The sequence below is a fragment of the Plutella xylostella genome, chromosome 12, assembly GCF_932276165.1.
Source record: "Plutella xylostella chromosome 12, ilPluXylo3.1, whole genome shotgun sequence".
Lineage (NCBI taxonomy): Eukaryota > Metazoa > Arthropoda > Insecta > Lepidoptera > Plutellidae > Plutella > Plutella xylostella.
In genome coordinates this window covers 7910925-7926733 of record NC_063992.1, presented here as the reverse complement: position 1 = coordinate 7926733, position 15809 = coordinate 7910925, and the positions used below count along the sequence as shown (strand labels likewise).

At 35.5% G+C, this 15809-nt stretch overlaps 1 protein-coding gene across 1 annotated transcript in view; it reads right to left on the bottom strand.

Moving 5' to 3' along the window:
• The window catches only part of LOC105384996 (kinesin-like protein CG14535), a 204091-nt gene that overhangs the window by 142342 nt on the left and 45940 nt on the right, over positions 1 to 15809 (bottom strand). Inside the window, exon 3 of the mRNA XM_038118950.2 lies at positions 8407 to 8810. Within this exon, the coding sequence (XP_037974878.2) occupies positions 8407 to 8810 (404 nt within the window). The remainder of the gene's footprint in view (positions 1 to 8406; positions 8811 to 15809) is intronic.

Genomic DNA, 15809 nt, shown 5'->3' with positions numbered 1-15809 from the left:
CTGTTCGATACTCCTATAAAATAAAATAAAAATGCTTATTTGAAATTACCCTTAAGTTAAGAAAAACAGAGTTACAGAATGAGAATTTAGTAAGTAAACAAAAAATATAACTTCAAGTATCAAAATGTTATGGTTTGACTCAACTTAAACCAGCTCAAACCTACAACCAGCGGTATGTAAACAATGTTCGACTTGGGCTCTAAACCTAGGTTTATCGATAAATGAAGCGTTGGTACTGATAAAAAATGAATTATTAGAATTTGTACAATGTTACATACCCGTCATAGACGCTGTACGAGCGTAAACATCCTCCAAATTCGACAAAATGTGTCCAGCTTGATGTTCCGCTAAACATTGTATATAAACTCGATAAATAACTTCCCTAGCTTGACTACGAATATTTTTCTTCTTCTTCCTTATTGCAAACAAGCGTAAATAGTTGTTTTTATCTAGATTATCCTAATAATTAATAACAAAATGGAAAAAACAGCCAACCGCCAACTGCCATAAACAATTGTTATGACTTTTATGTTTCTTTTCTAATGGTGCCAGGCTCCTGAAAATTTTAGTTCCTCAAACATTAATTTCATGAATTAATAGTTTCACTGTACTTTGTATCATAAGTATATTCCCCCGCGATGCCACCGGGAATTACACTGATAAAACTCTACCCTGTACATCTGACGGAGGAAAGGTGCGTATGTATAAAATTGCCTTCGGAAGGAAAAAGTAGTCAGTAAATCATACGAGGTCGCCCGTTGCCGGGGGCGTGCGCATTGTACTTAAAAAAACTTGTAGTGTAGCTTTTATGTTCTGAGTAATAGGCCGAAATTGTTGCTTAATTTATAGCTATAGAGGTATTTTCTTTATATTGATAGTGAGTGTTTACAGCACAATAAAAATTTATTTTATGTAAAGGTTACAGACCTAACTTTGTACCTTGCAACTTTGAACTAAAACCGCTGGAGTTAATGCCTCAGTAATCTAACCTAGTTAGAGAAGTAGTTAAATGTTTCTTGATCTGAACCAATTTTATCACAATTTGGTATTATTGTCCTTATGACAGACCCGTGGAAATGATTAGTTTCTATTTCTAAGGTACAAACCGGTAATAATTACCTATGTCTCACGCCATCTGCTAATAGCTTCCATCACAGCTACCCCTGGGTATTTCCCCCAAACCCCTACCTACACAAACAAAACAAAAAAAAGATTCTATTTGCATTCTCGCTCTACAAAAACTAACCCAATTATCGTGTAAACTTAACCGCAGCGAAAGTTCACACTCAGTTTCAGTCACATGTGTGTTCGACAGTAAATACGTTCATAATTTACAAATTGGTCCCTACTGTTTTTTTTTGTACGGGTGACGATATTTTACGGCACACGTTTCGTTTATGACTCTTGTATGATTAAATGCATCTGTGGAACACGGCTTCTGTTGGGCTATTTTATTTATTACAACTTTAGTTTTCCCTGCAATTTTCACTTGGTTTTAAAAAAACCGTGGGATTATAAGTTTTTAACACACACACACACACACACACGCACTCACGCCTTGTACTAATGTACTCCCTTGCGGGGTAGGCAGAGGTGCATTGCTGCACCCACTTTTCGCCAGAGTGTTATGTTAGTCCCAATGTAATAGGGGGCGGGCCTATTGCCATTTTACGGGCACATCCAAGACCCGAGAACAAATATCTGTGTTTAAACAAATATCTGCCCCAGCCGGGAATCGAACCCGGGACCATCGGCTCAGTAGTCAGGGTCACTAACCACTACGCCATTCGGTCGTCTATAAGTTTTTAACTAAAGGTATTAATCCGACTGGCAATCGAGCTACTGACTTCCTGGTTATAGAGATAGTGTACTAAATTTAAAATTAGTACTGTTATAGTCATAAGTTAAGAAGCGTTATTTAGACATAGTGTTAATGATGAAGGTATAGTGCTGGTATAGCATGTCTCAACAACATACAGTACATTCAGAATTAGATTTTAATTTTATTGTTTCTTACCATACCTAGAAGAGCTAATAACAAAAAATATTTTTATCGTTAGCCCGAACTGGCTCAGCTTCCCTGAGCTACTTAAACTTGTATTCAATAAACTGCATTAGGAGTTTCTTACTACCTTCCTATATTAAAAATGCATGATGAAAGGTTATTTTACAAAGGTATGACCTACTTTTACATGTGGTCATATTACCTTCATACAAAATACACTTGAAAGATTCTCTGATAAACCTTCCGGGCTAAGAAGATTAGGTCGAGAATCAATTGAAAAGTTGTTGAATATGTTATCGTAAGCTTGGGATGGTTCGATAGCTATTTAACTTTGTGAATTTACAAGAAAAAAGTTTTGCTTTTGCTTAAACATCGAGTGGATAAACGAGTTTGCTTGACATTTTACTTATACAGAATGTTTTAGTTTTATTACAGTTATAAGCAAGGTGTACCATGTACTAAGGTACCAGTAACAATAATTTGAAATACCATAAGTAAAAAAAGCATTTTAATAATTAACAAATGCACCGAATTAGCGTTTATTTCAATTATGTATACGTGTATAGTGGCAATACGCACAATATGTACACGATAATCGCATCTTTAACATATAAGTACGTGGCAGTAAGTAGGTACTAGCCAGCCTTAAAAAAAGTTTAATATCAAACCCTAAAGTTTTAAATCGTCCAACGTAAAAAGTAATTAAGTACCTATTATAAACATCTAAAAGATCCACCCCTCTTTGTAGCTACACTGTAATCCATATACAGAGTGATACAGATACAGGGTGTCATCAAAGTAATATTGCACGGAACAAAGGGATGCAGTATATTATACCTAAATGCATAATCGGTGTGCTTGCATTCCTGTGGAGTGGCCAACATGTCGCAGTCACCCTACACCGCCCTTTGCAACTCTACGCTTATTCGCGATCAATATCCTAATTAATTCCTGCTCCATTCATAGAAAACATGCATTTGCATATGCCCTATATGTTTGTTATACCTACATACGTGGTTGTTTACAACTAGGTATCTACTGGGTTAAACTATCTACTATGTTTGTGGTTTATAAGTAAAATGTGTATACTTATTTATAACGTATTAATTAAACGTAAAAGTAACTTGACTTACTACGCGAGGGAAGGTTTTTTTGCGAAATAAAATATAGGTAGGTAGATATCCAGAGCCGATAACTTTTACCAACAATGTTAAAAAGTGTAGCATTTAGCTTGACGCGGTCCATTTATTCATTAAAATCAAACTTGTAAAAAAATATCCATAACAAAATAACCAATAATAAAAAATACTTATTAGGTACATGAACATATCGTACTTTTTCAACTTGGAGTACAACAAGAATTAACTTTTTATTCCTCTATTTTTATCAGATTCTGCTAATCAGATTTCAAGATGCGTACTGCATGTTTTATGGTACCGTAACGATGACTTCCCGATGACCCTTGACGTCCCGCCCCGTACGGGCCCGAGCGTGAGGTCTGACGTCACCTGTCACTTATCATTTGTCAGTTGACACGTCCTCGAGAGCGTCTCGCTGACAGTCGAGCCAATGGAATATTCTAGTACCTAATGTAAAGCATTGATACACATAGCAGACAGACAGATTTAAAATTTTAACAGGATGTAATATAGAACATTTAGTTGGCTATCAACTGAGATGAGATTTTTCAATTCAAATTTTTTGTATTCAAAAAAATATACAGACAGACATTTTTTATCGCTCTGACAATTTTTGCAGTTCATTCTATCGATCATTCAATCTTACGGTAGTTACGGGCTATAGCTATAGGTACTATTGATTAGGTGCATTACTTCACTGCACGTTCACCAAAGATACCCAAATCCATTGAGTGGCACCATTTCAATTTAAACTTTGAATAGCAGAAGCGCCCCAGTCCACCTGATTAACCAATTCACCGTCTACGACGGTTCTGAAAGCGAATGCGTGCCTGATTAATTCAGTCAGTGCATGTATTGTTGTGGTGCATTTGTGCGAATTACATCTCTACTGAGACTATGTTACTGGCGGATTAGGTTAATAGAACTATTATGTATAGATGGTATGAATTTTGGTACCTATAATAGTGTTACTTGGGCATTAAAGTAGCAATGAAAAGGTAGAAGTGGACTGGTGACAACAGGTGTTGCAAGCATACTTCTGCAAAAAGTTTTGATAGTTATAGTTCGTTTATTGTAGCAAGTTCAATGAGGGATCATCGTCGTTGGATAGCTTACCTGGCTAAGTTAAAAAAGAGGAAAAATTGTGATGATAAAACCTATATATAATATAGGTATACTATAACATTTTTTTTGCGATATTATGCAAAACGAATATCCGGCACAAAGCAGGTTCATAAATTGCCCTTCGAGACATGATTTTGCACAATTTACGTGATTACTCGCTTTTTGGTGCCGTTTCGCTGTAACTTATTATGTAAAAATCTTTTAAAATGATTTATAGTGAGCGAGAAGTATCTCTTTAATAAATTGATGTATCTTTAGTATTCATTTCATTTTTATTTTCATATTGTTAGTTATAGACTATTCCTTCGACACACTATTCAATAATATGAGTAAGTACATATTACGTGTAGGGTCGTAGTTTCTTTTATTCTCTAACCCGCCATAAACACATGGGTATCGTGAAGTTTGAAGTGTTTGTGTCTCTACATGTAATACAAATGTACATAATTGTTTAATACATATAAGTACCTTGCATAGTAGACCCCATACCTACGTCAATTATTACTATTTATAAGTGAATTTTTCTCTGAACTTAATAACAATTTTACTACTAGCCGTAAAATAATTAAGCAATAACATTTTAATCAAAACTACAATATTGCAAGTTAATCATAGTGCAGTATTAACAAGTAGGCGTAGATTGGAGCTTGGTTTAAGATCGGGACATCTGGTGCGTAAGGTTTTATGAGTAGTAAACTAGTGACTCGTAGCTAAAAGGTATGCCTTATTACTTGGGCAGACCCAAAACAATACTGAGTTAATACTTGCTTACTTGTAACTCTTGTAAGTATAATACCTATGTACCTATAAGTACGACCGTACGGAATGAAACTTTTCTGCGTAACTTAGGTAATTATAAATTTAATAAACACTTTCAATTATTATTTAAGACCGTCGACGAAAAAATGGTAATTGTTTCTAAAAATACGATTGACAAAACTACTATAAACAGGGTGTTTGATAAACACTCTAAAACGTACGCATACCTATTAGGTACCTATTTATAGCGTTATCGAGAGATTCGTACGATTAATCGCGATGGGTCAGGAGGCCCCGGAATTTGGCATAGCGTCAATATTTCCTCGTCGAGATTGTTTTCATTCCATTTTTCCTGCCCAAAGCTCCTGGGGCTTAATATTACCACTTTCAGAGTAGAGGTACCTACCGTGTGTAAGCATCCATTGGCATTTACTTGTGGATGTAGTTATGTAGTTTTTTTTAGTTACCTTGGGAATAAACATAGAAAGGAGATTACGTTACATAGAGTAAGTAAAGGCGCAAGTTGGTGGCACACGAGTTCACACGACACCGACATGAGGTTATACAGGGTGTACGGGGCCAAATATATTTTTGAACCCCTATCGGAAATATATTTTTTTACGACTTTTGTTGCAAAATCAATTAAGTAGGTACTCGTACTAGGTATTTTCAATTTTTTTAAAACAAAAGTTGCTCGGAAATACTCAAGAGTTACACTCTTTCGGCTTCTTAGAATACCTACCACTTTTGTAACACTCTGTATAATGAACAAACTTTAACGTAAAATCTCCTATGGCTAGGTATAAATTAGAGATGCTATTGGATGAGATTTGGCCGGATAGTCGGATACCGAATATTAAGTAAATCATAACAGGTAGGAAATAGCTTAATAAGGCATATAAAATAATTTTAATTCTTCGTTGGAAATTTAACAATAATTAAATAAACTGCATTACCCGTCAAATTAAACTATCATGTAAACCTCGACCTATTTATAATATCACGAACCAATACGGCAAAGAGGATTATATTGAACACCAGTTAGTTTCGCCTTACATGGCGGACAATATACAAACACACAGACACACAATTATTGTAATACTTATTAGTAAGTAATTGATGATGCTGGACTGTCTGTCTGTATCTGTAGGTCATGGGAAAGTCGATAGTCACGACGGATGAATATTGTGCAAGTATTTCTAGTTTCCAAATAATTATAAGTAAGCAATAGATTTATTTAGATTATCAGACACCAAACGACCCCACTTTTTTCAAAGATTTCATTTAAAATTTTAACAAAGTATTAACCGGAAGAATTGGCGTACACATAAGGAGGCCTATACCCAACAGTGGGCGATAGAAGGCTGATGATGATGATGATGATGATATTGTTTTTAGTTGGTAATATCCTGATGTTCTGTTAAATGTACTTTAATATTGCAGAAGGCGTTATTAAGCTAGCCTTTTCCGTTCCGAGGAGTAATTTGGTGTTTTTCTCAGTGGAACATTTTCATTGCCCGTAAGTGTATAAGTACATAAATATAGGTACTCGTGCCTGTCTCCCAGTAGGGTAGGCAGATACTATGATGCTCCATACTCGTAGATACCCTACGTGTAAATATGTTACGAAAAAAATACCTACTCGTCTTACCTACTTAAAGCCAGATAAATTGATTTAACCGCAAGGACCATTGCTCATTTTCACTTTAAATAGCTTTGGTTATTACTTATTTAAAAGTCATATTATAGGGTAACGTAACGTACCTAGGGACACTTTCGACTACCCCAACTTTGATTGAAGATATTGCAGCGTACAACTAAGATATTAATGTGAAATTTACTTTATTCGGTAGGATATATAATCTATTATCACTAGTATTTGTGGTGGAGCTTTGGAGTGGCCACATTTTTTGAAATTAAGATAAAAGTAAAAATGCTTGCTTTGACCCAAGGTACGTTACACGTTTGTACCTTGGGACACTCTTAAGTGTACTTTGGGACAAATTGATTTATAATATTTTTAGCAAAAAGTCCTGTAATCATCGAAATTTTATAACTACATTGACATCATATTAACATTAGTTTATAACGAAATTATATTTTGCGATTATGTATGAATCTTACGTTACAAAAAGGAACATTCACTTTATATAAAATAAATAGGAATATTTTCTCCTGTTTTTACTTTATCTACTGCTTGTTTCAAACGTTCCAGACTGACTGCAACTCTCTTCATTCCAGTTTCACTCTGCCACTTATAAGAACAGAGATATAAGACGTTATTTAGATGTTAGCAGTCTCCATAGTACAAAACCATAGGAAATAGTGTCCCAAGGTACAAATTTAATCGTGTCCCAAGGTACAAAAAAGCAATTTTTAACAAAAAAAATCAGTATCTTTATTTTTATGTAAGGAATCTTTATCATAAAAATGAAATAACTGAAAATATATACGTGATATTCATGTCTCAATTTTGAGCATGCCTCAATGAGATAAAGCAACTCAAAAAACTATACAAAAGTAAATTCTGTCTCCAAAAAACTTAATGTTGTCTTCACCTCACACTCGATCCCGGTATGATCACGAGACTCACTAGTTTGGCCAAGCGAGTAAAACACTACGCATAGGGTAGAATGATACTTTGTTAAATTTGCCAGTTTTAAAAATAAAATCATTGTCCCGAGGTACAAGCGTCCCAAGGTACGTTACGTTACCCTACCTACTCTAGTGATAAACAAAGACAAAATATACTTAATTAAGTTAACTACCAAGTTTACTTACATTAGAGTAAAAAAAACAAATTATGTAAGTACTTATATAGCTATATTAAATAAAAGCTTTTCATTCGAGCTTTTCTAAGATATTATGTTTACGCAAAAAAACAATAAGATAAGCTTCATAATTTTAAATTTATCATACGAAAAATTAAAAATATACTTCACAGTCAAGCTATGTAATGTAGGGCTACACCTAGGTACTAAATGAACATTTTCAATTTGTAACTCAGACCGTTATTATTACGAAAATACTTAAAGTAGGTAAATCAATTACTTTCGTCTGCAAAGTTCGTTTAGAAAGTAATAAAAAAGTTCGATTGCCTAAACGAGGAAAACTAAACAATACCAACAGTTATTAAATAGTTAGTTACTAAGTATGAAACTTCTCAGTATACCTCGTCAAACACAATATTTGTTATCGAGCATTGCATAAACAACAACAACTATCGGAAACTGTTGCTACACCAAAAACTTTTCATGCATATTTTCCGTAAAAACAAACAATAATTCAGTGCGTTTTTCCGCACACTGAGAGCGTGCGAAATCAAAACTCCAACATAAATTAAGTTCCGAAACAAAAACAAAACTTTCAAAGACTAACCTTAAGTTTGTAGCCCCATGCTGGTGCTCCCTATCTCCTCTGTGCTTCGGGCTGCCGTTATCACTTCGCACCTTTTTCACTGTTTTAGCACTTTTGCACTCATATTCCTGGGTGTCGCGTATGGTGTGATATCTTGGTTGATAACTTTCGAGTTGCGAGACTTGCGTCGGTTGGCGCGCTCTTGTGGGCCGCTGCATGGCGGGAGGGTCACGTGACAGTCGCGCGGCGGTCGCGGCGGCACTGCCGGTGGGTCTCGCAAGCACCCTCTGAGCGGCCCCCGGGCGCCGCCGCGGCTCCTCGGCCCGCGGAGGGCGCTGCATCAGGCTGATCTTCTTCTTCTTCGCCGTGGCGGTGGCGTAGAAGAAGAAGCCGTTGCGGTCCATTTTCGGCACCACGGACTTTACCTGCGAAGTGGAGATTATTTAAGTATGTTATTATTAATTGTATACACGATGATACTTAAGTGGAGACAATATCCAATGTGGAAAATACTTCAATTGTAGTTTCGGTAAAAGGAAAGAAAGCAGGTGAGTTAATTTACTACCTGAAATCTTATTCCAAAAAAACTTTTCCACTTCAACATCGAAGAGAAAACATTTATAATAAAGATTGCGGCAAAACAAAGATAAATTGGAACAAAGATGTCAAATAAAAGAAACTTTCAAGCGAGTTGGGTAAGGTTTTCTCATTTGCAACCACAGAAGAGATTGTAGTGTAAATATACACAGATACAGCGGTTAATTAATACTTGATTTAAGTTAGTATAAAAATATTATTTACAGTTAAATTCTCAATGCAACTGAAATTTATATTGTAAAACTAATTGCATGAAACAATTAATGTTCACTTACTAATGTAAATATTATTGTTATCAGATTAATAAAAGGCTTATAATAAAAAAAATAAAAAAAATATATTATTTAGTTCAGTCAAAAGATCTCATTGCATTGTGGCCTTATAAAGCCTTACAGAAAATTTTGTTTAATAAGTTGGATGCCTTTAGAAATAATGTAGGTAGGGACTTCAGTAGTCAAAGGAACCATCATAGAAACAGGTCAAAATTCTCGTTGGCGGGAAATTCGGAATTCCTGGAAAGTATTTCTCGAGAATTCTAGCGGGAATTTTCAATTTTACTGCATTCTTAATATTGCGGAAAATTCTATTAATTATTTTTGGATAGAGCCTTATAATTATTTCAAATTTACTTAATTATATTTCGCAACTTATTATATTAATTAGTTATACGCTATACGTGATACGTTATAACAAAATTATAATCTTTACCGTTGCCATTTGAAAGCTAACAATAATAACAATAATATAGGCATAAATATCATAATATTATCTACGTTTTTATGCAGGATTTATATAGGTGTGTACAGGATGGAAAGGTATCTAATGTTTGTCTACCCGCCATATTGAGCAACTTTCACCATAGGACCAACACAGAAATCATACTTAACTAGAAAGAATGAAAGAGCTGTCTTTATGGTGCCATAATAAAATTAGCTAAGTATCATGGGTACTTTGTGTACAACTGCACTTGCATTCACCTGCAATTGGAAATTTAACTGACAATTAAAACCCTGTATAAAAAAAGGTTAATTAAAATCATTAACAAACCACGCAGCCCATCTTCCCATGACCCATTTCAAAACAAGTGAATGACGAACGAAGGAGTATTTGAGCAGATCTCGCTACTTGATCCACCGAGACGCAATCTAAATGGTGCGGCACAATATCTGCAGGCGAGAGGGTTGATTCAAAGCGGCTCGCACAAAAACGCTACAATTGACAGCGATGCACAGACGTAAAGGCTTTTACAGGTGCTCTCGTCATGTTTAAATAGGGGTGCAGTAGGTTGGCTTGCTAGTTAACTGTTAGTTATCTCGCGCGCTACGGCAATTTTACAAACAATTGTTTGTAAAATTGCCGTAGCGCGCGAGATGTAATGCTTATGGCACAATCGAAATAGTATTACTTTGATGGAATTAGTAGTATTGTCACTATGAAAAGTACATTCAGAACAAGCATTAAAATATATAATTTAAATATAATTGGACGTAGTTACGCAGAAAGGACTCAACCCACACAAACCTAGTTCTGAGATATAGACGTTTTAAGTTCTAATCGGTATTCTTCAGCAATGAAAAGCATCTTATATGTGGAAATTATCTTAAATTATGCATATTTATTGTTATTTTACTGTTGCAAATCATGGTGTAGCTATAACGAATATTTATTGAGTTATTAATGAAAATATGCACTTGGATCCTTTCTCCTAAATTGCTTTTTCTATGCAAGCAGGGAAATTCAACGTTTCGCAGAAAGGATCCAACCAAATATTTATTTTTATAAAATATTTTTTTAAATAACAATATGGTTTTTAAAGTAAAATATTTATATTGTAGACACAAGACATTACTTTTTTACACAAAATAAAAATTATATATCAAAAGTAAACCTATTATTAAATAATTTATATTGAAATGTAATCGGAAACAACATTTCACATCTATATAAAAATCTAACCGGAACTGTATTCCCAAGCGCAAAACTCTGGATCAACTTAACCGATTTTGATATTTTTTTTACAAAATAGAAGCCTACCTTTTTCGTGAGTATCTACGATCCGTTTGTATCCCATATTTTCAGGATAAAGCATTTTGACGGAAAGCAAACCTCATAGAAAAAAGTTGGGCATGAATAAAATTCTAACCGGAAATGTGTTCCCAAGAGCAAAACTCTAGATCAACTTAACCGATTTTGATATATTTTTTTACGAAATAGAAGCCCACTTTTTTAGTAAGTGTCCCATCCCATATTATCCTATAATTTTCAGGATAAAGCAATATGAACATAAGCAAACCTCAAAGGATAAAGTTGGACATACTTAAATAAAATTCTCTTTTACTCTAACTTCACTTCATCATCCTCGGTATATTGCAACTATCCTCCTTTTTATGCCTCCGTAGGATATTCGTCTTTCCCTGTGCTTACCATACGATCGCTGAAAAGTGGGATTTCAGCGATCGTATGGTCCGTATCACTTCGACTTTACTTTGCGGTTGGATATTAAAATTTATGTCAAGATGCAGAATAATTATAAATCTCATAATCATTAACCATCATCACGACCCGTCACATCTCCACTGCCGGGGCATGGGTCTCCTTCCAATGAAGGAAGGGATTAGGTTTAGTCCACTACTCTGGCCCAGTGTGGGTTAGTGGACCCCAACACAAGCAAGCTTGTGCTGACAGAGTTGACGGGTAATTGGGCAACCCGACTGTCAGATGTTTTCAAGCCGCCCGAAGGTCTCTGAGTAGGCTTAACGACTGCTATCGATTTTATTATAATCATAATGATTACGATTATGCTTCTTGACATATATCAAGATCTGGATATACAAGATGCTCCTGGTTTATTGAATCTGCATCCAACTCCTCAGATACAGACTGGTTTAGATCTTTAAAAACTTCGGCAATGTGGTCATACCATCTTACAAGTCGGTCTTCCATAGTAACAAGGAGATATCCTGGGGTTTGTTGCAAAGTTTATTTGATTCTTTCTATAGATTCTTCATGGCAGCCGCTGTTTGTTTTCTCCAAGATATAGAATCAGACTAACAGCGTTGGTCCTTTTTTAAATTACGTTTGATATTTTGTTCACAAAGAAAATACTCGTACGCAACTCGTGCTTCTTTAGAATGGTAGTCTAGTGCGATGTTAAGTCTTCCTTGGAGAGTTGATCATATGCCATGTTCCTTTAGACATCCATTCTTTCTTTAAGTGTTCCTTGTGCCTTATTATTTCTTCGCAACTTTTTTAAAACATGTCTTTAATGCCAGTGCAGTTATATTTGATTGAGGCGCGTCGCCCACACTTAGTAGATTGATGGTATTTGTTGTGGATCTGGATACTAAGTTATCTTCTGACTTCTGGGTCCTGCAGCTTATTTACAGCGACATCTTTGGCAGATCTTGTGGCCTGCTTCTGAGCTCCCGCTATCGTCAAGCAGATTTTTCCAACCACTAAGTGGTGATCACTCTTGACTTTAGCAACCCTTCTTAAGTATTTCTAACATCTAGAAGTGAATGTCTTCATTTTAGATAATAAAAATGTGGTCGATTTGGTTCCCGGTCCGACAGTCGTGTGAGAACCAAGTCACCTTGTGACATTCCTTGGAGTTACCACCACCGAAAATTAGCCATTAACAATCCTTAGGCATCGTCGCTCGCTAATCAAATCGGGCGTAACTTGTATGAATCTGATAGATGTTTGAGAGTCGAGCGACGCTGCTTATGGATTGTTAATTGCTAATGTGACTTGCCCACACGGTGCCGATACATGGACGATGACCAACGAAACTGTGCACCGAATGAGAGTTTCACAAAGAGCTATAGAGCGAGCCATTTTAAGTATTTCGCTTAGACGATTCCCAACGTGGTGATCCGTCAAAAGAGGAAAGTGTTCAACGTCGGTATGCGGGTCGCCGAACTGAAATGGGAGTGGCAGGATACTTGGCTCGTGTGGGGACGGAAGGTGGAAAAATGCGGTGACAGAATAGTGGCCAAGAGACGGAACAAAAACAGTTTGAATCCTTTCTGCCAAATAAAATTTGAACTGTTTTATTAAAAACTTATATTATATGAAACAACTCAGACAGTTTGAGTCCTTTCTGCTAAATACAAATTGAATTCTTTCAATCAATAAGTATTTCGCTAAAACGACTCAAGACGGTTTGAGTCCTTTCTGCTAAATACAAATTGTCTTTTTTCAATGAATAAGTATTCCTCTAAAACGACTCAGACGGGTTGAGTCCTTTCTGCTAAATACAAATTGTCTTTTTTTAATGAATACGTATTTGTCTAAAACGACTCAGAGCGCTTGAGTCTTTTGTGTAAAACTAAATTTTTCATGGTTTCATAGGAAATGCGTTTCTGTAAAAGGACTCAAACAGTTTGAGTCCTTTATGTGAAACTAAAAAATGTGTGTTTCATACAATGTGGGTTGGTCCCCCACATCAAAAAAGTATGTTGTAGTTGGTTTTTTACTGTGTTTGTTTTCTTGACAGGTAGACCCTACATTAAATAGCATGTTCTAGTATATAACTCAATTTTGACAAAGTTGTGGGTTGAGGCCTTTCTGCGTAACTACGTCCAATTTAAACCGTAAGATTTGTAAACAGCACTACGGTTAAAGAGAAAACTACTTATTGAGGAGGGCATTATCTGAGTTTTATGTATCGGAACATGAACTTGCTATATTACAATCTGAAAGCCTTAACAATAACCGTAACCATGGACAAAGAAATTGATAACTATCCCTGAAAAAAAACTAAGAGGAAATTCACAAAATTGCACGAAAACTGCCAGTAACATCTCACTTTATAAACTACATAAAATCTAGTGACTAGTAAAACAAAATGCACTGTTCGCTAGTATGCACGGGAGTCGCATTGAGCGGCCAGTTAGCATTCAGAAAGACGCCCCGGGCGTCGCGCAGATAACATCACAGCGCCGTCGCCGCCGCCGCCGCCGCCGCGCGGGCGGTTGAATGACACTGGCCGACAAGAATTATGGAAAAAGAAAAAACATGATCAAAGAGGTCATGGTATTAATTCGATGAATTAGTTATGTGTAACACTGGCCGGTTATAAATTATTGGAAAGGTGGAAGGAAACTTTTGTGACCTATAAAGTATGTAAGTTTATGAATAGTTCTATAGTTTTTTAATTTGTAAAAAAATAAGAGCATTCTAAAAGAGATTTTGTGTTTCTTTGTTCATATCATTATATCTTTGATTTCTAAGTTAATTAGGTAGGTACCTAGCAGTTTTCTGTTTGAAAAGTATTGATGGTCTCCCGAACTTTCAAGACAATTTGAAGGCAGTTGCCTACAAAGATAAACCTACCCTAGCTGACCATGTTTGTTTCTCATCCCATAATAATGAACTCGTATGGTTCAAACCTACAGATTTATAGGTACCTATTGTATTCTGAGTTTATCACTGAACATATAATAGGCGAATTGGTGTTATATTTTTTTTGTATTTAAGTCTGTTACCCAATAAATTACTTATTTCTTATAACATGCACAATTGCACATTGCACATATTGCGCAATGGATGCACATACATATTGCACATTGCCAAGCCACATAGGTACAGGCTGAATCTAAATGTGACCTCGAGATGTGCGAGTGACGGCTAACTAATCACGTTATATGAGCAGCCGCCGAGAACACTCTGTGAATGATGATGATGAACAGAACTTGTCGGATTTTGGGGCCAAAGTGCATAGAGAATAAAGGGCAATATTGCATTTACTAATTACAGTTTTAAATAAAAAAATGTAGGTATCTACTTATTAAATTAATGAAAACCAAACGTGTAAGTATAGCTATGTTTTCTCTAACGGTATCGTATCTTATGGTCTGTAAATGCTGTCAATAATCAATACTTTATAAAAGATGAAATTAAAGGGAAAAGGACTTTAATATGAAAAGTTGGAGTTCGTTTGACGACTCTGTCGTGCATGGCATCTCAATGATTTGTCTAATATTTGAAAAGTTAGTATTCCCTCGTAAAACTTTCAGTGAAGTGAAAGCTATCCGAGTCTGCATGTTATATTTTGTGGAATAGAGATGCCTGAATTATTCCAATATTAAAGCTCTTACCACCGAAATATATTCTGAAGCTTCTGCAGTTCCAATATATACCTACGTATAAGTGTAATATACACGTTAGGTAATATACACATGTAAATATTTTACCCATACTCTAAAAAAATGAAAATTATATTATAAATATAAAGAGATAGGTACCTATATGATAGCAAGATCCTATTAGTTCATACTATATTACTTTCCATTGCAGTACCGATTATAAAGTGACGGCTAACTTACTCGCAACTCACAAAAATCAGAATCAAAATATTTTCATATATTTTGTAAATAAAACTCTATTTCGTGAGTACACTAAACTTTTTATCAGTTTAAAAAAATATCTAATCTCACTTGTGTATATTATACACAATGAGCAACAAAAAACAGTAGAACTCCGTAACAAAACACGATCTAAGGGTGCGTTTCCTCTCGGGCGCCGTCTTCATCTTCAGTCAATATTTGTGTTCCTGCACAAGTGTGTTCTCAACCTCGTCTGGATTAAGGTGGGAAGGAAGCAGGTGTCTTCCAACAAACTTCGTCTTTGAGCCGGGACAAATAAGTGACGGTTTACTTTGTAAGTTTGACTAGATGCGCTGTAATGAAGATACTGAGACTTAGATTAGAATATCAATTACGTTACGTGGATTAAAACCGTTTCTTGTTCGTGGATTATGAAGTTTTATATATACACGTAAAAACTTTGGCAAATATCTCGTCATTATTAGATTACTAAGAAAG